General features: G+C 41.1%; 1 protein-coding gene across 5 annotated transcripts in view; it reads left to right on the forward strand.

Moving 5' to 3' along the window:
- The first annotated feature begins 2,182 nt into the window (after positions 1-2,182).
- UBE2Q2 (ubiquitin conjugating enzyme E2 Q2) overlaps positions 2,183-23,410 on the forward strand; it is a 58,532-nt gene continuing 37,304 nt past the window's right edge. For 4 of the 5 annotated variants that reach the window (XM_003275459.4, XM_030814825.1, XM_030814826.1 and 1 more), the window contains exons 1-3: positions 2,183-2,749; positions 13,309-13,410; positions 18,860-18,964. In XM_003275459.4, coding sequence (XP_003275507.1) covers positions 2,570-2,749; positions 13,309-13,410; positions 18,860-18,964 — 387 coding nt within the window. In that variant the 5' untranslated portion in view covers positions 2,183-2,569. Of the gene's footprint in view, positions 3,389-13,308; positions 13,411-18,859; positions 18,965-23,410 lie in introns of all 5 variants that reach the window. The other variant, XM_003275460.4, reaches the window with a different exon arrangement.

Below are 23,410 nucleotides of genomic sequence, written 5' to 3' on the forward strand. Positions count from 1 at the left end.
GTGAAGTAATTTATTTCCTTATTGTCCAAGGCAGATTAAATCACAGTTTTCTATTATTTGCAGCCAAAAGCATCAGGAAACAGTATTTTGTTTTTGATGCTAAATGTTAAGCTTCTTAAAATCAGGAACTGTATCTATGTATCTTTCTAGCCCTCTTACAGCTTGTCATGCAGCAGGTAGATGCTCAAAAAGCGACTGTGAAATTAATATTTGTATATATTTCTGAGATACAACTAGTAAAAACACATGCAATTTAGAAAGCTCTATTTTCTCATAGCAATCTAGAGGTAACAAAATAAAGCTTAGATTAAATAACTTGTTTAGGGAATTTTGTTTCTCAAAGTCATACCAACTTCTCAAGAGTTTGTTGCTCTTTGTCTCAAATCCTTATCTGGAAATACCATGTCTGTTAGGGTCCCAAGAAACGGGGGACTGAAGGAAAAATAAAGTGGCAAGCCACTTCTGTACTTAACCCAGCAATAATGCCAATACAGTAGCCTAGTTGTTTCTGGCTCAGAACCCAGGCCTGGAACCCCTTTTCTCCCAGTCCCAGTGTAGAGTGTGGTACCTCTAGTGCTGGGGTCATGAATCCCCCTAAGTACAAAATTTTAGATGCAGAAGTATTTTCCTGGTAAGATGGATCTTAGCTTTTATTAGATTCTCAAAGGGGTCTGTGAGAATCTTAGTCTTCTTAAAGGCTAGACAGAAGTTGGGGTAGAAGATGGTAGAAGTTGGGGCATGGCCAGGAAAAGTTAGGGCTGGTTTGAATGATAAGAGACTGAATTTGTAGGCTGTGGGGAGCTACTAACTTACTGAAGTAAATTGGAAAAGTTTGTCTTCTTAAAGGCTAAGAAGGACTATAATATGATACAAAATCTCAGAAGTAGATGGAAATAAAAACTTTCAGTAGACTTAATGTGTCCCTGTGTTGTTCTGTATTTTGTCATCTAAGGGGACCAGTAGCCCAGGGACCTCTTGTAGATTAGGAAGAAAGAGACAGGTGTCAGGGTTGGGTAACTCTAGGTAAGATTGGAAAAGGAAAACGCGGAGCCCCTTTCTGAAAAATTACGAATTTCAAAATGGCAACACCAGAGTATTAAACCAAGCTGGGAGCCCTTCTAAGCTGGGAGCACTGTGCAACTACATAAGTTGGACACACATGCAACTGGTCCCGCCTCTGGCACTTAATGATTGCACACACTATTGTCTGCCAAATTGGGATGTATTCCTTTGGACTGCTATGCAGACCTTTATTCATTTTTTGAGCACCTAGAATGTGCCAGGAATTGTGCTAGTGGTGGTGATTCCAGGTAAGAGCGAGAATTCAATTCAATCATACCGGGTTTCTACTATATAACAGGTCTTGTTCTAGGTCCTGGGGATACAGCTCTGAACACATTAACACAGGGCAGAGACAAGGAATAAATGGGTTAAAGATCAGATAGTGACGGGTGCCTAACAAAAACTTAGCACAGGAAGATGCGACACAGGGTGACTATTTGAAATTGGGTGGTGGTGGGGGGGAGATGATATTTGAGCTAAGAGTTTATGAAAACAGTGGACAGCCCTAGCTCCATGGGGGTGGGGGTGGGGAGGGTTATCTTAAGCTTGGGAAACAAGGCAAAATAAGGAAAGCGGGGAGAGAGAGACTTATATACGGCAGAGTGAACACAGGTGGTAGCCAAGGGAAAGGATGAAACCATGGGACACCTCCAGGAAACAGCCTGCGGGGGCTAAACCATCGTCTTGGGTAAATGGATGGTTTGAGAGCAAAGGCGGGAGCAGCGAGTCCGGTGAGAAGGTCCTCACAGGAACCCAGGCTAGTGAAGCGGTGGCTCGGACTAGGGTGAAAGTAGCGGAGGTAACGCTGGGTGGGCCGCACCCACGTCTCCCACGAGGTCCCCCCAGTGAGGTTAGCGGGTGCCGCGCCGAGCGCCAAACTAAGGAGCCGCCCCCAGGTGCTGGCGCGAGTCTGCAGCGGCGCCGACGTGGCCGGCGCGATCCGCCGCGCACGTGTCCGGCTCCAGGCCGGGGGTGGGGGCGCGCGGGGGTCTCCGGCTCCTCCCCGACTTCTGGGGCCCGGGCGCCAGCTGGCCCCGAGCCTCCAGTCCGCGGGTGCGAAGAACGGAGCAGATGGATCGGGAAGAAGGGAGCTGGGTCAAGGCGAGGAGGGGGCGGCCAGGAGCGCGCGCGCGCGCTCTCTCTGGTCTCGTGCACGCGCTGAAACGGGAGCGCGCAGGGCGCGCAGTGGGGAGGGGGGCGGGGGATGGGGACGGGGTGGGGGCAGCCCTTTCCCAGGCGGTAGCGGGGGCGGCGTCGCTGTTGCCCTTTTAAGCCGCGGGGCCGCCGCCTCCTGCCGCTGGAGTCGGTTACAAAGGGAGCAGCCACCCAGGCCGCCACACAGCTACCCGCCGAGGCTTCCGCGCCCCTCGCCATTTTCCAGCCGCGCTCGACGAGGCGGAGCCGCGAGAGCGCGGCCCAGGCCGGCCCCGCGGGGCGGTCGCGGCCGTGACGGCGGCTCCGGTCCCGGCTCCCCTTCCGCGCCCCTCCCGCTGGAGATGAGGGGAAGATGTCCGTGTCGGGGCTCAAGGCCGAGCTGAAGTTCCTGGCGTCCATCTTCGACAAGAACCACGAGCGATTCCGCATCGTCAGTTGGAAGCTGGACGAGCTGCACTGCCAGTTCCTGGTGCCGCAGCCGGGCAGCCCGCACTCGCCGCCGCCGCCACTCACGCTCCACTGCAACATCACGGTGAGGCGCCCGGCCGCGGCCCCATGGGGCAGGGCGAGGACGGAGAGGGAGCGCTCCAAGTCCCGGGACAAAGGGGAGCCTGCCCCGGAGAGGCTCCGGCTTCCCGGGCGGGGCAGGCCCGCCCCTTTCCCCCGCGACTGGCCCAGCCCAGGTCGGGCTGGGACTGCGCGAGGCTTGGGGGGGAGGAGGCGGAGGGCGCGTCTTTCCGGCTTCTCGCGCGGGGCTTGCTTGGGGGCTTCTGGCCCATCTCGGTCCCCGTCTCCTAGCCCCGAGGTGGGAGTCCGCGGCGGCCCAAGCCCTGGTGGGGTCCATGGCCGCCCTCAGCTGGCCTGCTCCCGGGACCGGGGCGGGGCTGGGCGGGGCGGCGCAGCTCCGGCTGTTGTTTGAGCCCAGGCGGGCAAGGGAAACGGCCCTTAAGTTTTAACGCCTCAGTTTTCAATCGGATTTTCGTTGTTCCCGCTTGTTCAGCCAGTTGTTTTTAAGTTTGCGTTTAAGGAGAAACTGACAATGAGAATGGACTCGTTGACGGAGGAAAAGTTGGAATGCGGACTCTGGTGCTGTTTGAGCGACCCCTCTCCCCCGGGCCTGGCTGCGCGCTGCTGTGTTCTGGAAAGGCGCATAGTACCGTCGATGGGGCAGGTGGTGTTGAGTGTGTATTCGTGTGGCCCCCTCCCTTGTGTGTAAGCCTCGAAAATGGATAGGTGAAAGGAGATACGCGCCAGGGCTGCTCCCCGGAAAGATCACCTATGTCACAAAGCCGAAAAGACACTTAAAAACTCACTCATTAAGCGGAAATCTCATTAGAAACCCAAGGCTTGGTAAAGGAATTGAAGTATTGAGTAAGTTTCTCCATAAAAGTGTATCGTGAAGGTATTCGTCGTGAAATTGATGTAGGATATTAGTCCAAACTGCAGAATATTCTCTTGGTTATAATAGGCGTCAAGGGGGTGGCTTCGGGCCCCTTTTCAAACATGGCTAAAACCAAGTCTGTTGTTTTTAACTCCCGTTGGTTGAGTCAGTGGGTACTCAAGTGCCTGGCTGGCGTTTTCAAAAACCTTGATGTTATAATTGACCTTAAAATGGTTACCAGACTATATGGGGAGGTGTGTTAATTTCAAAAAAAAAAAAAAAAAAAAAACACAAGTTCTGTACTGAGGAGATAATTCATTTATTGAATGAATACGTCTGAGTGTTCTGGGCACTAGTGTTGCAGAGTTGAGTGAAGCAGTCCTCGCTGTCAGAACTCAGTCTTCTTGCGAGAAGAGTTCAACAAAGTGACAGCTCCTGTGGTATCATCATGAAAGCCAAAGGGAGCAACTAATTTTGACTTGGGGGAAGTGCGCTTCAGGGAAGGCTTTGATGGGAGGCTGAGACAGTTAGAGATGAGCTTACACAGGTGAATACAATTTTGGAAGGCTGGCGGAAGGGCATTTTAAACTGAGGAAACTCCACCCAAAGAAGACACGGAGATTTGAGAAAGTGTGGTTTCCTTAGAAGTAGAAAATTTATGCTCAGACTTTAGAAGGCCACGATATAGGCTGGAGAAGGGGAAGATTTCCCAAGAGTGGAAAACAGAAAGTGTAGTAGTTGTCATGAAGCAGATGTTTTAAGCAGACGGGCCTGAATGGCTTCAAGGGTGATGACTCTGGTAGAAGTTGGGGCATGGCCAGGAAAAGGTGGGGCTGGTTTGAATGATAGGAGGCTGAATTTGTAGGCTGTGGGGAGCTACTAAGTTTACTCAGGTAAGTTGGGAGAATGTATCTGCCATCCAGGATTAGAAGTGGTTCTCTACAGTGGGTGGCATTAGGAAATGTGGTTATTCCAGTGGGGGTGGGGTGGTCTTGTTGCTGTGCCGGCATTTAGTGCTAGGAGTACAGGGATACCAAATGTTTTGTAACGTTCAGGCAGTCTGCCACAGCAAAGAATTACCCCACCTGAAGTGCCACTGGTGCCCCATCGAGAACCGTATTGAAGGCTGGTAAGAGTCTGCTGCAGATAAAAATAAGGAGTGATGACCTGGATGAGGCAGTGGCAACAGAAATGGAGCAAGAAGTGAATGAGACACTTTCAGTACAAGGAGGATTTAGTGAGGACTAGTGTAATGGCCCCCACCGCTAGGTGGAAACTATTAAAATTGAGGTGCTAGTGAAACATGACAGACTATCAGGAGATAATTATCATGGCAGCTGCTCAGTACAAATGTCTGCTAACTTTTTATTATGGAAAATCATCAAATGTACAAAAGTTGAACAGTGTAATGTAGCCAGCCTCAACAATGATAAACTTTTGGCTAATCTTCATCTGTACTCCACTTTGGATTATTCTGAAGCAGATTCCAGATAGATCACTTCATCTGTAAATATTTCTGCTTGTATCTTTTGAAGGTAAAAGACTCTTTTATTTTTTTTTATTATTTTTTGAGACGGAGTCTTGCTCTGTCGTCCCAGCTGGAGTGCAGTGGTGTGACGTGGGCCCACTGCAACCTCCGCCTCCCAGGTTCAAGCAATTCTGCTGCCTCCGCCTCCCGAGTAGCTGGGATTACAGGTTTCCGCCGCCACACCCGGCTAATTTTTGTGTTTTTAGTAGAGACGGGGTTTCACCATGTTGGCCAGGCTGGTCTTGAACTCCACCTCAAGCGAGCCACCCACCTCGGCCTCCCAAAGTGCTGGGATTACAGGAGTGAGCCACCGTTCGTGGCCGTAAAGACTCTTTTAAACATGGATGACTGTTTTGATAAAATGACATGGATTGTTCATGTCGATACCATTTGCTTAGAAGGGAAAGATCAAGGGAAAAATGGGGTTGGATTTCAAATGATTTGGTTTGATTGATGATTTGTTATTCTCTATAAAGTTGTAACTCTTGAAAAGGTAATGAGTTTGACTTATTCTTTAACTTTTCCTCTTTAGACAGTTCAAATATTTGAGTTCTACATGCTAGGACTTGTCTTCTTTATACTTACCAAGAAACATCCTTATGCAGTTTCTCTAATGTTTGAGAAACTAAGTTGTTTTTTACACACGTGCATGCTAGTTCCTGAAGAGTCCTGTACAGGTGCTCTGCCGGCTTTTCCTATCAGGTTTCTGTATCAGCTGTATTTCCCCCTGTAGAATGTGCCCCTGACCTCCACCCCTTAACCCTAACCCATTTGTCTTTATATGCCTGACCATCCCTCAAGGCTCTTCTGGCTCATATTTAGTTCATGCTGTTATTTCCCCTTCCTCCCGTCTTTAGTCCTTACTATTTTTGCTTTGGTCATGTTTTCTTATGCTGTATTCTGTAAGCCTTTAAGTTTTTCTTTTTATGGTGGTAGGGGAGAATATTTTATAATTATGCTTTGTGCTTTTTCTTCCACTCAATAAATGCTTCATAAATATTTGAGTATATGGCGCTATTCTAGCTGTATTGTATTTGAACAAAAATCTTAACTGCCTTGTAAGTTAACTGCTAAGAATTTGTCAAAAGTGCAGAGATAACATCAATAACTTGTCATGGATGTACAAAAATGGCTCTAAGGGCTTGAGATGGAAGTCTGTAAATTGACTTCATATGAGAGTGTAAGAAGTGAAAAAGACCAAAACAGAGTAGATGTTTTACTCTGTAGGCCAAGGGAATTGAGCTAATTCTTTTCCTGTTTTATAAATTTGTCCTGATCTTAAATAATGAAGGGAAAAGAGTGCTCTTTTTCAACCTCAAGGAATCCTTTTTATTCTTTTCTGCGAAGCCATGATATGAAAGATTGCCTGTTATACAGACTTAAGTATAGTTTTTGCATCTTCAGTAAACTCACCTGATTGCCATCTAATTAGTTTTTACAATCACACCGAAATGCAAAGCAGCTTGTTTTAATAACCTGTGCAGCCTTATTGGGAGCTAGTATGTGGCTTTAGTCGTTTTTAAGTATTTAACATAACCTGGCAACTCCATTACTCCTTTTATGGACTTTTTGGCATCTGGGCACTCTTGGTAGGGAATCACTGTTTTAGAATGAAAAATCTCCCCCAGGAAGTAAATTAGCTAGTAAACAAATGAAGCTTCGTTTTGTATATTACTTGTAGAGCATAAATTATTACCCTTTCTGCATAAGTGGCTGTTTGCTATGCTGCTTTTAGTGGGACTTTGTTTTTGATTGGTTAATTAAATTTCTATTCATTATTGCCAAAAAGTGCCTACCCCCAACAGCAAGATACTAAATTTTTAAAATGTTGGAGCTGTGAATCTAGGAGGAAGTGAGAAGTTTAGCTTTTATTTAGTAGTTAGGAGCTTAAGTAAGTCACTTCTTTTACTGTGTTTCTGTATACAATGGATAATATTTTTTGCCCTGCAAGAGAGCATATAGAGGAAAGCTCTTTGGCAATGATACTGTGTTCTACAAATATAAAAGTGATAGCATCATTTGTAGCTGAATAACAGTTTATTTTGAAAATGCTTTATAACAGCTTTTCGTGGGAAATAAAGCAAAGCTGTTAACTTCATCTTGCATTTTTCTAGTCTTTACTGTGATTAAAAAGTAGTCCAGTCAAAGTTGTACAAAGGAAATAAACCTGGACTAAGGAGCCTAAGACTTTCTCTTTGGTTTGCCCTCCTGGGACAGATTACCTTTCCAAATTGAATTCGTGGAAGAGCATTTGGAAATATCAGAACTGTCATGTTAAGCACCTAAGTGGTACTTTCATTCCAGAAGAATCATTGTTTTCATTTATCTGACCAATTTATAATATAGGGTCAAATTCCTAGTGGTTATCTATGCTCCCTCATCCCCATTTTTATACCTGTCCTTGAAAGGAACAGATATATGAAGAGGAGACTTAGGTTTCCCTTTTGTGAATGGTATATCCCTTAGTATCTTGATTTTTTTTTTTTTTTAATTTGGTTAAACATATTTAGATCTGGAAAAGGGTAGTATTTGATAAATGTCAGCTAGTTGAGGGGTGGGGAATTGAGTTGAATGGAGATAGTCACTGCCAAATGTAAAGCATGACTGGAGAGCCGGAGTGATAAAGCAGGGGTCCCTTTTTCCAGATCCTTTGTAACAGTGTTATGTGATCTCTTCTAGAAGATTCTGAAAGATAATCCCAACTTGGAACCTAGGAAACCATCCAGTGGGTTTCTGCAGCTTAGGTGGTTCAGATCCTCATCAGCGCCTTTTTCTGTGCCTCAGTTTGCTTACAACGATGTTCTCAGTAGCTGTAATTTGCTGCTTGTGTTTGAATACTTAAGCATTTTCTTTTTATCACGGGTATATAAGCATTTTTATTTCAACAAGTGTTAGAATTTTTACTCTGCTTTTGTGGGCTCTAGGTTAGCTACTTGGTTGTTTATTTGTAAAATGATTAACAGGGAAACATGTATGTATTTTAAGTATCTTTTGCTGTCAGAGCAGTTAGAATTTTATTAAGGTACTATATGCTAATTCTGTCAATTTACTTCGTTCACCCCACATTTATTGAACAGCAAAGTATGAAAGTAATGTGTCCCATAACTGGCCTTCAGAAGAATTACAACTGCTGTTAACTCTGAACCTTCAAGAAGTTTGTGCATCAGTTTTAAAAAAATTACGAAATCTCTGAAAATAGCTGTGTCCTACATTTGGAAAGATAGAAAAACTGACCATTCTGATCAACCAGTTTTGGTTGCTGGTGCTTGAGATAGAGCCACACAATTGTCTCAGTGGATTTATGGAGAAAAATAGATACAGAAAGTTACTTCTAAATAAGACAAATCTTTTTCTTAAGCAGTGACAGGTAAAGAGGTTGGCTTGGTTAATCTTGAGCTGCGCTTCCCTCCATTAGGACAGTTTTATGGTGGGGATGGTAGTGGTGATGAACTTGTTTGAAATTTGTCCACTTACAATAATCTTTATGGTAGCTGTCAGAGACAACTTCATCCTCACAGGCCTTAAAATTACTATAAAACTAATAGAATGGATGAGGAACAAAGGACCTGAGTAATTAGATGCTTAGATAATTGTTCTGTTTTCATAACTGTGGTGAAAAAGCGGTGCTAGAAGCACTTAAACATTCTATGTACGGGAAAACTGCCTGAATTTGTATTGGGATTTTTGAGCACCATTCACTGTTTAAAAACTGATATACTGTAGGTCATATTTATTTTAAAGAGAAATAGGAAAACTTATCTTTTCAAGATGGATATAAAGCTTAGTTAACCTTATCAAAATTACAAAACTTAAAGCATGTGAAAGATTGAAAATATTAATGCATAGGTTTAAATATTGGTCATTATTTTAGATGTCTTTCAAAGTAGATTGTCTCTTAAATATTAAGCTGAACAAACCTTGAACATGATGTAGAGTTTGTGCTGAAGGTTAAGTTGCCTGGCGTGGTGGATATTTTATAATATGGAAAACAAAACCTTCTTATTGTAAGACATTTAAAAAATTTTAGTCAAAACTAGGAGATATTACTTATAATTCTACCACTCAGAATATACCACTATCAGAATTTTGTATCCTTCCGGTTATCTGCTCATCTCTTTTCTCTGATTCTTATGTATGTTCCCTCTCCCTTAAAAAATCAGATTTTTTTGTAATCTGCTTTTTCACTCAACAGTATTGTAGATCCATGTTATAACTTACTCCTTATATTTAGGCAAGATGAATTCTGACCACCCCAAGGTGGCCAGCCTTGTCTCTGTGATTCCAGATCTCCCAGAACTAGAGGTCTGGCTTCAGGGAAAACTCAGATTTTCTTGGCTTAGCCCACCTGACAGCTAATCACTGGAAATGGGGTGGGCTGATAGAGTCCTTTGGTCAGGTTTTGTGTCAAGAGAGGGAGGAGGAAAGATGGGAGGGAGGTAGCAAAACTGGTCTCAATGGAACTGTGTAAGTTAATATAGAATGGCAAAGGGATGTTTCTTCCAAGGAAAAAATTCTAAGGAAGGAAGGAAAGTGGAGGGGAAGGCAGCAGTTCTCAAAGTTTTGGGGTCAGGGCTCCTTTACAGTCTTGAAAATATATTGAGGACTTAAGGGCTTTGGTTTATGTAAGTTATGTCTATTGGTATTTATTGCTAGAAGTTAAATCAGGAATATTTAAAACATTAACTCTTTAAAAACTCGTCACATATTATAAATGTGCTTTTATGAAACAAAATTTTCTAAGCCAAGAAATAGAATAGTAGCACAGTCTTACATTTTTTGCAAATTTCATTGATGTTTGCTCTGTCATTTGCTTTTGCATTTAATTTGTTGTATGATATTTGCTTGAAATAATGTAAACAAAATCCAACCTCATACAGATACCTGGTTGGAAAAATTCTGAATATTTTGATGGCCATTTTAGATAATTGTGGATATTCTTTTTTGTTTTTTTGAGATGGGGGCTCACTGTGTTGCCCAGGCTGGAGTGCAGTGGTGTGATCACAGTTCACTGCACCCTCAGTGTCCTGGGACTCAGGTGTAGGCCATCTTACTGGCTAATTTTTTGTATTTTTTTTGTAGAGACAGGGTTTTGCCATGTTGCCTAGGCTTCTTTTTTGATACTCCATCAAAACTTGGTCTTTCTTGAACTTTGGATCTTTTACCCTTGCATGATATTATAACATCATGCATTGGTCATTTAGAAAATAATGGTTCACCGAGATCTTCTAAGTGTTAATACATTCGATTTTACAGTATCAAAATACATTCATCAGTATTGCCATCAATGTTATCAGGATATTCTTGGAAAACAGTGGTGGATACAAGTTTTCAAAAATTCTAATTTTTTGTTCAAAAACTTGTATTTTATTATTAGCAGTTTTATTATTGAATTTTATTATGGCCTGTCTGTTTTTTTTCCTTGAAATGACAGAATCTCATTTTTTGAGGAAAATGCCTGCCAAAAACCCAAGTTGAAATAACATTGTCAGTCATCCTTTCAAGTAAAAATGGTATTCCATTTAAGTGGTTAATTCACTTCATGACTTAGTCACACAAGGGTTTTTTCTCAGGCAGTCTGTAGGAATGCTCATGTATACTTCCCGTTTCATCACTTGAAATATTAAAAAGACATATTCAAGGATTCAGATGTAGTAAAATTTTCACTGCTTCATCATAGACATTCTTTTTATTTTTGAGACAGGGCCTTGTTCTGTCACCCAGGCTGGAGTGCAGTAGCGTGATCACAGCTCACTGGTGACTCGACCCTCTGGGCTCAATCAATCCGTCTGCCTCAGCCTCCCAGGTAGCTGGGACTACAGGCATGCAACCACCATGCTTAGCTAATTTTTGTATTTTTTTTTGTAGAGATGGGGTTTCACCCTGTTGGCCAGGCTGGTCTTGAACTCCTGGGCTCAAGTGATCCTCCTGCCTCAGCCTCCCAAAGTGCTGGGATTACAGGCATGAGCCACCATTCCCAGCCTTATCGTAGACATTCTTAAATGAAACTGACATTTTGTTGCCCTTCCTTTTTAAGCCTTTCCTGTGCATAGTGAAGAATACCATGACTACTAGTAGTTTGGTGTTACCACCTTTATTTGTGCTAAAGTACCAGCATTTTTACCCACCATTATATCTGCACCCTTACAGCATGTCAACATGTTAGTTTTCTTGTAAAAATAGTTTGGACCTGGGGGTCTGAGGGCCCCACTTTGGGAACCATTGAAATAGGTACTTAGATCTACAGTGTATCATATCTTTTCATCTACAAGATTAAAAACATGATTTCAGTTAATTGTTTTTGTAATTTTCTTAATATGGTTTTGAGGGCTTTCAGTCCAGAGTGATGACGTGTATGTTTCTTGGCTTATGCTGAAGTTTACTAGACAAATACTAACCTAATAATGAGATCCTAAGTGTAGTTGCAATTTCGTTAGCCTAAGGAAAATAAACCTAAAAACTAAAACAGTAAAAATGGTCCAGATGGTGTATTCCCAATGTGTGCTGAAGAATTTGAAGAAGAAAATGCAGTACTCAATAAGTGGTGTCAAGAACAGGATTAATTCTGGAGAGTTTCTCATTTAGCCTGTAAAGAGATTTGGGGCACAGTAAGAGAGGAATGAGAATAGTAAATAACCCATTATTGACCAGGTATACTATTAATGATGTCCTTCATCAATACAACTTATTCTTAAAAGAACATTTGATAAAATGCTTTAAAAATATTGAGTTTCTGTGGCTTCAGCTATAAATCAGATTATAGTTCTCAAAGCAGTGTTTCCTAAAATCGTTTCTGTGAAATTGTTTTCCTTGACTTGAACCTAGTTGTTCTGAAGCTAATATATAGTAATAATGGCTTTTCCCCAATTTATAATAGAAAACCATACAAAGTAACAGAGTAAATGTCTGTCAGTGGGTGAAAGCACATAATGCTTAGTTCATTAGCTTTTTTAAAAAAATCACATGTAATTGTGTTTTTAAAAAGATATGGGCCTGGCGTAGTGGCTCACGCCTGTAATCCCAGCACTTTGGGAGGCTGAGGTGGGCGGATCACGAGATCAGGAGTTCAAGACCAGCCTGGCCAACATGGTGAAACCCCGTCTCTAATAAAAATATAAAAAATTAGCTTGGCGTGGTGGCATGTGCCTGTTATCCCAGCTATTCGGGAGGCTGAGGCAGGAGAATCGCTTGAACCTAGGAGGCGGAGGTTGCAGTGAGCTGAGATTGCGCCATGCACTCCAGCCTGGGCCACAGAGCAAGACTCCGTCTAGAGGAAAAAAAGTAAAAAAAATATATATGTATGTATGTATGTATGTGTGTATATATATATGTAGTAATGGCATTTCTTGGTAGTACTTGGTTTGCGTGATAGATTAAAACATTAGAATTTTATGGTATTTGAATTAGTTTTCTATTGCTCTGTAACAAATTTAGCAGCTTAAAGCAACAACATTATCTCACCATTTCTGTGGGTCAGGATTTTGTGCAATTTACCTTGGGTTCACTGGCTTGGCCTCCCACCAGGCAGTGAAGGTGTTGGTAGCAGCTGTGATCATCCTAAGGCAGGATAGGGAGAGAATCAGTCTCCAAGCTCACTTATGTAGATGTTGGCAGGATTCATCTCACAGGCTGTGGGACTGGGCCACCATTTCTAGATGGCTGTTGATCTGAGGACTTTTATAATACCTCGCCATGTGGGCCTCTCCATAGGGCACCTCATCACACGGCAACTGGTTTCCATCAGAGGGAGCAATGGAAAGAGCAGGAGAAGGATGAGCAAGGCAGACATCGTAGTCTCTATGTAGCCTAATCTCAGAAGTGATGTTATTACTTTTGCTGTATTCTCTTTGTTAGAAGTGAGTCACTAGGTCCAGGGGCGGGAATTTTACAGGGGTGTGAATGCCAGGAGGTGAGGGTGATCGGGGCCATTTTAGAGGCTGCCTACCAGTGTTGAAGAAAATCGTTGACTTCTATGAGCTGTAGCAACAGACAGTGCTGTGCAAGGAGAATGGTTGTCTCAAAAGTCCAGCTGCTCACATGGTTTTTAATGTGTTGCCTTTTCCCCCCATACATTTTGTTTAAATCCATGATCATCTTGCCGTTTAGTGGTGTGGTTTAATTGCATATTTGGGTTAGTCTGTATGTAAATGTAAACAATTAACATAGGTGTCTCTGTGTTAAACAGGAATCCTATCCATCTTCTTCACCAATATGGTTTGTGGATTCTGAAGACCCAAATCTGACATCAGTTCTGGAACGTCTAGAAGATACTAAGAACAACAATTTGGTAAGAAAATAAGCCAAGCTATTTTCTCTTTTCCTCGTGAACATTACATATAGAAATTAAATGTTAAGAGATAATATGATATAAAAGCATGATTAATGATTATAATCTTGTAGGAATTAAAGACTAGTTTTTTTTTTTTGTCCTTCAAATTCTATTTACTACCTGGTCTCTCTCTTTTATTTCCCACATGTGTAACCTTAATTTAGATTACAAATTAGGGATCTCTTTTTCCCTGAATTCTAACCATTAAGCCAAACAAGAATTTTGGGTAGAGACCACTAGCCAAGGTGGGAAGCAGAAAAAAGACCAAGGTAGAAGTGAAGGGAGAGATGGGGAGAATGACACCAGAACTAGTATGAGGGAATTGCCTTTTCTTTCAAGGGTCTGTAAGTCTGCAGTAAAAGAATAGAAAGTTTTATTTTTGTTTTTAGTATATAAAGAAATATAACTTTCCATGTTGAAAAAATTTTTAACACTTTTTTTCTTGATTATAAAACTCATGAGCAACCATTGTTGAGAAAATTAGTAAAATATAGACAGGAAAAAAAAATAAAATCTCCCATAATTTCTCTACCTAATATAACCACTGTTGACATGATGGTTATTTTCTACCATTATATATTTTTTCTTTGCTAGTAAAATACATATGCCTTTATACATATGTTTAAATAGTTGAGGTCATATTCTATATAGTTTTACATCATTTTAAAAAACATTTACTGGCCAGGTGCGGTGGCTCATGCCTGTAATCTCAGCACTTTAGGAAGCTGAGGCGGGCGGATCACTTGAGGCCAAGAGTTTGAGATCAGCCTGGCCAACATGGTGAAACCCTGTCTCTACTAAACATACAAAAATTAACTGGGCATGGTGTCGCATGCTTGTAATCCCAGCTACTTGGGAGGCTGAGGCAGGAGAATTGCTTGAATCTGGGAGACAGAGGTTGTGGTAAGCCGAGATCATGCTATTGTACTCCAGCCTGGGCAACAGAGCGAGACTCTGTCTCAAAAAAAAAAAAAAAAAAAAAAAAGAAAAATTACTGTATTTTCCCATGATATCATACAGTCTTTATAGAAAAATAATCATCATTATTTTCAGCTGACATGATTGTTTACCTAAAAATATTCAGACGAACCAACTGAAAAAAAGAGTTTTTAAGATTACTGGTTAAAAGCTCTGTTACATAAAAGTCAATAGCTTTCCACAATTTTAGCTATAATCACATAGAAGATACAGTGATAAAGTATTTTTTCAAGTATTTCAACAAAAATTAAATACCTAAGAATCAACTTAGATGTGCAGGACTTTTATCAAGAACATGAGAGTTTTGCTGAGTGGAAGGAAAGATCTGCATTCTGTGTTCCTGGATGAGCAGATTTCATGTTATAAATATGTCACTTATCGCCATGTCTTCATATTCGTAAATGTAATTTCTGCTGGGTGTGCAGTGGCTCATGCCTGTGATTCCAGAACTTTGGGATGTTGAGGCAGGCAGGTTGCTTGAGCTCATGAGTTTAAGACCAGCCTAGGCAACATGGTGAAACCTGTCTCTACAAAAAATACAAAAATTAGCAGGGTGTAGTGGCACACACTTGTAGTCCCAGCTACTGAGGCTGAGGTGGGAGGATCGCTTGAGCTTGGGAGGCAGAGATTGCAGTAAGCCTAGATTGTGCCTCTGAACTCTAGCCTAGGTGACAGAGTGAAACCCTGTCTCAAAAAAAAAATATATATATATATATGTGTGTGTGTATATACATATATGTGTATATACGTATATACGTGCATACATATGTGTGTGTGTGTATGTATGTGTGTGTGTATATATATATATATAAAATATCAGTACAAATCCCAGCAGATTTATTTTTGGAAGTTGACAAAATGACTCTAACATTTGTTTAAAAGAGTAAATGATAAAAAAAAAAAAAGAGTAGGCTTGTTCAACCAGATGTTCAGTAAAATGTTGTGTACTAACTCTGTTCCAGACAGATAAAGGCAATAGAAATTTAGAACCAGAGTCATGCAAGTGAGAATTTAGTATAAGGTAAAGGTGGTATTCTAACTTAATAAGGAAAGGCTAGATTATTCTGTAAATAGTCTTAGCAAAACTATTTGAGGAAGTTTGAGTCTCAACTCTGATTTTTGTCAAAATAAGTTATAGTTGTATAGTTGGTTTAAACACGTCTATTCTTAAGAACAGAAGGCTGGGCGTGATGGCCCATGCCTGTAATCCCAGAACTTTAGGAGGCCCAGGCAGGCGGATCAGTTGAGGTCAGGAGTTCAAGACCAGCCTGGCCAACATGGCGAAACCCTGTCTCTACTAAAAATACAAAATTTAGCCAGGTGTGGTGGCATGTACCTGTAATCCCAGCTACTTGGAGGCTGAGGCAGGAGAATTGCTTCAACCTGGGAGGCAGAGGTTGCAGTGAGCTGAGATTGTGCCACCGTACTCTAGCCTGGGCGACAGAGCGAGACTCTGTCTCCAAAAAAAAAAAGATATTTTAAGAGTTAAGGCTGAGGCTTGACACAGTGGTTCAGAACGCCTGTAATCCCAGCACTTTGGGAGGCCGAGGTGGGAGGATTGCTTGAGCCCAGGAGTTTGAGATCAGCTTTGGCAACATAGCAAGACCCTCTTTCTCTCTCTCTCTCTGTGTATGTATGTATATATACGCACACACACACACACACACACACGAGTTAAGATTTGTATGGAGAGCCATGAAGGTAAGAGGTAAAAATTAAAAGCTAGATGGACACATGTTTACATCCCCAGCAAGGGGGTTGATGGGAAAGAGTGGTAGACATAGTTCTGTTACAGCTACCTCCTTTTAGGAAGTTGCTTCTGAAGATCTAAAGATAACGGTTTTATAATAGCAAAAATGAATTATTTTTCAGTGTCTAAAATATTACATAAACATGTTCATAAGGTTAAATGAAATAGGATATAAAATTGGGCCTAGTTTTTTAAAAAGTGAATATATTTACATGAAGGAGAAAACAACTCACCTCCCACTCTTGCAGCCTCTGCCAGTTTATCAAAACCTAGTTTCTTGAGAGAATAAGCTACATGTCTTCACCTTTTTTCGCTGAAGTTATTATAATCTGGATTCTGCCTTCATCGTTGCACTAAAATTTATGTCCTAGTTGCCAAAACCAGTGGCTCCTCTCTTAGTCCCCAAATTGACCCCTCTGCAGTATTTTGATACTGTTGATTGTTCCCTTGTTGAAACATTCCTGAATTCTTTATGTCCACCAGTAAAGAGTTGGTTAAATAAAAATTATAGTGTATAGTTTTATAATAGAATATTCTGTTGTAGGCAAAAAAAAAAAAAAAAATGCAGCCAGTCTTTCCATAAGAGCATGTGCAAAGTTCTAAGATATATTAAGTGAAAAAGCAAGGCATAAAATATTGTGTATAATTGGCCCCTTTAGTATATACAATGTAAAAAAATCTATATGCTTGTTTATACTTTTTTCTTTCCTGGTGGGTACAGGAAACTGTTAATAGTAGAACACAATTTAAAAAAATTGGCTTCTGTGTCAGGCTCTGTGATAAATGAGTATAAAAGACAAATAAGGCATGTCCCTGTCCTCTGGGAACTGATAATCTAATGGAACTTCCATCTGATTACTGTCTTGTTTTGATCTTATCACCCTGCCCTGGTCTCCTCTGATCTCTTCTTCCTTGGCCTACTTCTCTTCTCATTCTGTGCTTTCTCTGAGTAATATTTTACTCCCATTACTTTAATTATGACCTCTGTTCTAGGGATTCCTAAATCTGTATTCATCTCCAGAGTTTCAAACCCATATATCTGTCTGTAAATCATATATGTTAGGGAATCTCACTTAGAGTGCCATGGATATTCAAAATGATGACATTTAAATTTGCATTTACCCACCTCCTAGCACTTTATCAGCCCCATGTTTTTTCTCAGTAATTCTCCTTGTGATTGTGAGTGGGACAAAATGAAATAATCAAACTAGTCACCCATACGTAAACCTAGGAACTGTCTTAGCGTTCTTTTATATACTACTGTTCTCTGACCACCACCCCCCCACCCCCCGAAACTAGTAATTTTCTAAGACCTATTCTTCTGAATGTCTCTTACTGTTTTCCCTGTGATCTCAGTTTCTTCCTCCCATCCCTCAAATGCTTTTTTGGTGTGTGGGGGAAGGGAGGAAAATTGAAATTCGTGGAAAATGTACTACCGTGTCTTTCTTGTTGCTTGGTATGACTCCACTACCCTGCTGCCTCTCTCCCCAGCACTCCTGGAGCCCCTTCCGTGCCAGAGGTCAGAGTGTCTAGGTCTGTGTCCGGATTGCCCTGCCTCATCCTCATTGTGCACTTAGCACGCAATAGAGCGTATTGGGTGGATATCAAATCCACACTGGAGCTTGGTTTCCTTTTAAGCATGAAGATTTTTGTTGGATCCTAATTTACTGTTCAACCTTCCTCATTTTCATTTGCTCCATTGTCCACTTTGGGAAGGCTTATTCTTTGCTTCGTTAACCCATTCTAATCCTGTGTCTTCTTTCTTTGTCCTTTGTAAACCTGTTTCTTTCTCTTCATCTCTTTTCTTGGTCAGAGCCACCTAGGAAACTGTTCCTGACCAAGTGAAGTGAGTTGCCTTATTAGATCCCATTTGAGTCACCTTATACATTGAAAAACATTTTAAACAATGAAAACCATACTTGTGCACAAGATTTACCTTGCTTACTTGTTGAAAGCAAATATGTTTGCAAAACAATCTGGACTTAAACATGGAAATTTACAGTTATTCTTTGCAGTTTCCTAGTGAATTATTATTTTTTAGACAGACACTGAAGAGCCTACTAAGTATCACGTGTTTCACAGCTTTCATTTAATCGTTACCATTCTGGGAAAGTTTTCATTTCTTTGTTTTACAGATGGGTAGGCTCATACTCAGGGAATTAGATAGGATATCCAAGGTCATCTAGATTGCCTGGCTCTGTCTACTAGATATTTGCTTCTGTATTTTTAAGTGAATATGACTGGAATATATAATTTTGTAATCCATCTGTAACAACACTGCCTGTGTGTGTCTGGGTTATTTTTTCTGTTATTTTTTGTTTTTATTTTTTTGGTAGCCTCATTAATGCATTAATGTTCTCTTGTCTGAAGTTGTAAGTTTCTCAGAAAACAGGTTAGCAGTGAGAAATTGGACAATGTCTGGAACTTCCTTCCTCTGCCCTTATTGTTGTCATTCTGCTAGGTATCAGTTGTAGTGATTATACCCCAAGCCACAGTAACTTTCTTACACTAGAAGGTCCTGAAAATGTTTTAAAGACTATTTTTTAAATCCGTAAGCTGCAGTTGAGCAGTAACAAACTTTTTCATTTCCTACTGGATTGATTACAGTAGTCATAACATTATTGATGTCTTCTAAGGGCTCTTTAACATAATGCTTATTTACTGAAATGTGTTTTGTAGCTTCGTCAGCAATTGAAGTGGTTGATATGTGAACTCTGCAGATTATATAACCTTCCTAAGCACCTGGATGTTGAGATGCTAGATCAACCACTACCCACGGGTCAGGTAAAGTAAAAATTCTCTAGTGTTCAAGAGCTAAATAAATTGTCTCAAGCAAAAGTCAAACTAGGATGATTTTTCTTTTTATCATTCAACTTATTTAGAAGTTAGTTTCATTTTTGTTCCTATTGAACTGTTTTGTTTGTTCTGTTTTAGGTACTAAAAATAAACTTTTCATTCTTTGGAGCTGCTGGTATTTACTATACAGGCAAACAATTGCCCTTCTCCCTACCGCCACCTTTTTGTTAATATTGCTGGTTTCCATAAATGCTCTTGCTTCTTTCATAGTTTGTCTTTGGTTATTCAATTACCTTCACCCAGAAGTGTCATCTCCTTAAGTCTGTCTATGCTTTTTAAGGACTAACCCAAATGTTATCTCCTGCAAGCAACAGAAATTTCCACTAGCTCACAACCACCCCTAACTTCATTCTGGATTTACCTATTTAGGCATCAGTTATTTATTTTTTTACTATAATACATGATAATTTAGCTCTTATACCACCCACTTAACACTCACCTCCCCTTCCTCAAATATTATCTTTAGTCATATAAGTAATCACTAATTATCATTAGGTCTTTGTAGAATAAAGCCAAGTTTTCTAGAATGTTTAAGATAGGATATTTCCTTTCTTGGTGCAGCTTTTTGTTTTGCAGTGCCTTTCTCATAATAGTACTTTTTAATTTAAAAAATTCTGTTGTAGCCCTTTCTTCTGAAGCCTTTGGTTCCTCTGTGCCCATCTTGGCAGGTTGTTCTTTGGGTTGGCTATGCAGATGCCATCTTGAGGTTTTTCTCATCTGCTCTCCTACAGTAGATCCATTGTTTCTTGGATCCCATGCCGTCTTTCTTGGCTTACCCTTTCTCATTTTGCCTGACTATATTCTCAGGTAAAACCCTAAGAAAGCATGCAGCAGTACATTTTCTGAGCTCTAGCTTCTGAAAAAATACTGTCCATCGTTTGGTTTTTGGAGCCAGACTGAGATAGGTTGAATCTTTGTTCTGCTACTTATTGGCTGTATGCCCTTGGGCTGATTCCCTAATTGCTCTATGCATCAATTTTCCATTGGCAAAATGGGGGAACCAGTAATAGTATTAGTACCTAGTTTTTGGGGAACTGTGAGGATTAAATGAGTTGGTACAAGTAAACCATTTAGAACAGTGCCTGGTGCATAGCACATCCCCATCAATGTTGACTTCTGTTATATTCTACCCTCCCTGACACTTGATTGATAGTTTCGTTGATTATATATTTCTAGGTTGAAGATAATTTTACCTTAGAATTTCAAAGTCTGTGTTGTTGTCTTCTAACCAGTCGTGGTGGTGAAGCCTCATGCCATTCTGAGTTTCAGTCATTTACGTATGGCTTTCTCTCTGGAAGCTTTTAGGAGTTTGTCTTTCCTTGGTGTGCTGAAACAGCACAACAGTATACTTAGTGTGGGTCTTTTTTCACTCGTTGTGCTGAGTACACCAAATGGATAGGCCTATGGATAGGCTCTTTCAAATTTGGAATCTTGAATCTTCTCATATTTTTTTTGTTAACTTTCTCCTTTCCATTTTATTTGTTCATTTTGAAGTGTCCGTTAATGGGATTTTAGACCTCTTGTCTTGAGTCTTGTATCTCATATTATTTCTAAATTATTTTTCTTTAATTTTAAAGTCTGAAATATTTTTCTTTCAACTTTTGGAAGTGTTATTTGGACAGTCATAACTTTAAGTTTTATTTATTGTTGCTTAACCAATTATCCCAAAACTTAATGGCATAAAACAACAAATTTGCCTATCTATCACTATTGTATGGCTTAACTGGGGCTAGTTGGACAGGTTTTCTGCTGGTCTCATTTGGCAGCTCTCACTGTGTGGTTTAGATGGGGGCAGGGACTGGTCATCTGGATGCTCAGCTGCAGTGGAATGTCTGAGACGGCTTCTTCACCCACAGGTCTGCTGCCTTGGTGTTTCTTCATCTGGCCTTTCTCTTTGCATAGCGTCTCATCCTCTCAGGCCTCTTCATGTGGCTTCTCTTTCTCCCAAGAGGATAGTCAGTTCCTATTTTTGGCTTCCAGAAGCACAGAAGTGGAGCTGCCAGGTGTTCTTAAGGCTTAGATCTGGAACAGGTCCAATATAATTTCTACCAATTCTGTTAAGTTAAAGTGAGTCTCGGGGCCAACCCAGATTCACTGTGGGATGGGCCCATCCAAGGACGTGATGACAGGAGGTGTGGTTCAGTGGGGACCAACTCCCAAGATGAGTCCTGAGTTCTAAGAACCTTTTCTTCGCTGGTTATTTTTTATTCATATTCTATTTTTGTTTTATGAATGTATTCATAAGTGTCTTTAAGGAGCTATTTTGATACTCTTTGGCCCTCTCCCTAGCATCTCTTTTTTCTTTAATAAATTTTTTTCTTAGTTTATTTGGGTCTTTTTTTTTTTTTTTTTAAACTTTTCCTCAGGTATCTAGTCTGTGTTGCTCATCATTTGTAGTCTTTTAATTCCCTTTTTTGTTCATATTTGAGAGAGATACTAAAAGACTGATTGGGAGGCTGGGTGTGGTGGCTCACACCTATAATCTCAGTGCTTTGGGAGGCCAAGGTGGGAGGATCACTTGAGCCCAAGAGTTAAGACCAGCCTGGGCAACATACTGAGACCCCATCTTTACAAAAAATAAAAAATTACGTGGGTATGGTGGCACCTGCCTGTAGTCCCAGCTACTCGAGGCTAAGGCAGGAGGATCACTTGAGCCTATGAGGTTGAGGCTGCAGTGGGCTGTGATCATGCCAGTGTACTCCATCCTGGGTGACAGAATGGAACCCTATCTCAAAAAAAAAAAAAAAAAAAAAGGACTGAAAGACTGATTGGGAGTTCTTTGTGGCCAGGACTTGTCAACTGGTAGCTTTTAGTGGGAATTTAGGCTGATTCCCTATTGTTATTCCCTACCCCTCTATCTTATCTCCTAGTGCAATCATAAATGATGGCTGGAACTACTCCATTCCTCTGGAGATGAAATCTGTGTTCTTTTGCCTGAGGTAGATGTATGTTTGCCTAGGTTCTGCCTAAGGAGATGTGGTAGAACAGTGTGTTTCAGGGCCTGGAAAATGTGTTCTGTATATAGGCTTTTGTTAATCTGTTTACAGTCTTGCCTATCTGTCCCACTTTCTGGGGTACCTAGTGTCTGAGTCTAGAGCCTCTTCAGGGTGCTGTGAGATAAATTTGCCTCCTTGTTATCGGTATCCCCCTAACCTCCACCTTTGTTGGCTTTGTTGCATTAATTAACCATTTTCCATTTACTGTCATTGTGTAGTGGAGGTGAGTTCTCGTCTGCTGGTAACCCCATTCGTTTTTTGTAATTGTGTGTTTATTCTTCACTGTAATTCTATTGGAGCCTCAGGACAAAGAGTAGATGGGAGAAATATGTGTTCAGTATTCACTTTTCCTTTTTTTTTTTTTTTTTTGACGGAGTCTCTCTGTGTTGCCCAGGCTGGAGTGCAGTGGCACGATCTCAACTCACTGCAACCTCCGCCTCCCGGGTTCAAGTAATTCTCCTGCCTCTCAGCCTTCCAAGTAGCTGGGATTACAGGCACATGCCACCATGGCCAGCTGATATTTTATAAACATCTATGATCATCTGGCCAGTTTTTTTGTTTGTTTGTTTGTTTTTTCCTGAGTTGGAGTCTCGCCTGTCGCCCAGGATGGAGTGCAATGGCGCGATCTTGGCTCACTGCAGCCTCTGCCTCGCGGGTTTAAGCGATTCTTCTGCCTCAGTCTCCCCAGTAGCTGGGATTACAGGTGTGCGCCACCACGCCTGGCTAATTTTTTGTATTTTTTAGTAGAGGTGGGGTTTCACCATGTTGGCCAGGCTGGTCTCGAACTCCTGACCTTGTGATCCGCTCACCTTGGCCTCCCAGGGTGCTGGGATTACAGGGGTGAGCCACTGCACCTGGCCCCTCACTTTTCCTTCTGTAAGACATCTGCAGCTTGTGTTTTTCACTGAATATCACATGGACTTAATGCATAGAGAGCTGCCTGGTTTTTCATGATTGTGCCCACGATTCTATGTAGGGATATAATTTGTGAATTCCTAATTTTGAATCATCCTTGCATTTCTGTAGTAAACACCGTTAGAATGGATATGGTAATATTTTGTTTTTGGATTTTTACTTCTATATTAAGTAAGGTTATACTTTGTTTCCTTTTAGGCTCTTATTTCAGTATCAAGGGTATGCAGGGGTGACTTGGAAAGCTTTACATCTTTTTTTCTAAGATCTAGGGTGTAGATCTAGTTTACACAGTAATTTTCAACTGGAGGAGATTTTTGCCTCCCGTGGGACATTTGGAAATATCTGGAGCCATTTCTGGTTTTCACAACTGGTCATGGTATGGGTGCTGTTGGCATTTCTTAAGTAGAGGGGATGTCACTAAACATCTTACAACACACAGGAGAACCCTCCACAAAGAATTGTC

Source organism: Nomascus leucogenys, chromosome 6 (assembly GCF_006542625.1).
Source record: "Nomascus leucogenys isolate Asia chromosome 6, Asia_NLE_v1, whole genome shotgun sequence".
Classification (NCBI taxonomy): domain Eukaryota; kingdom Metazoa; phylum Chordata; class Mammalia; order Primates; family Hylobatidae; genus Nomascus; species Nomascus leucogenys.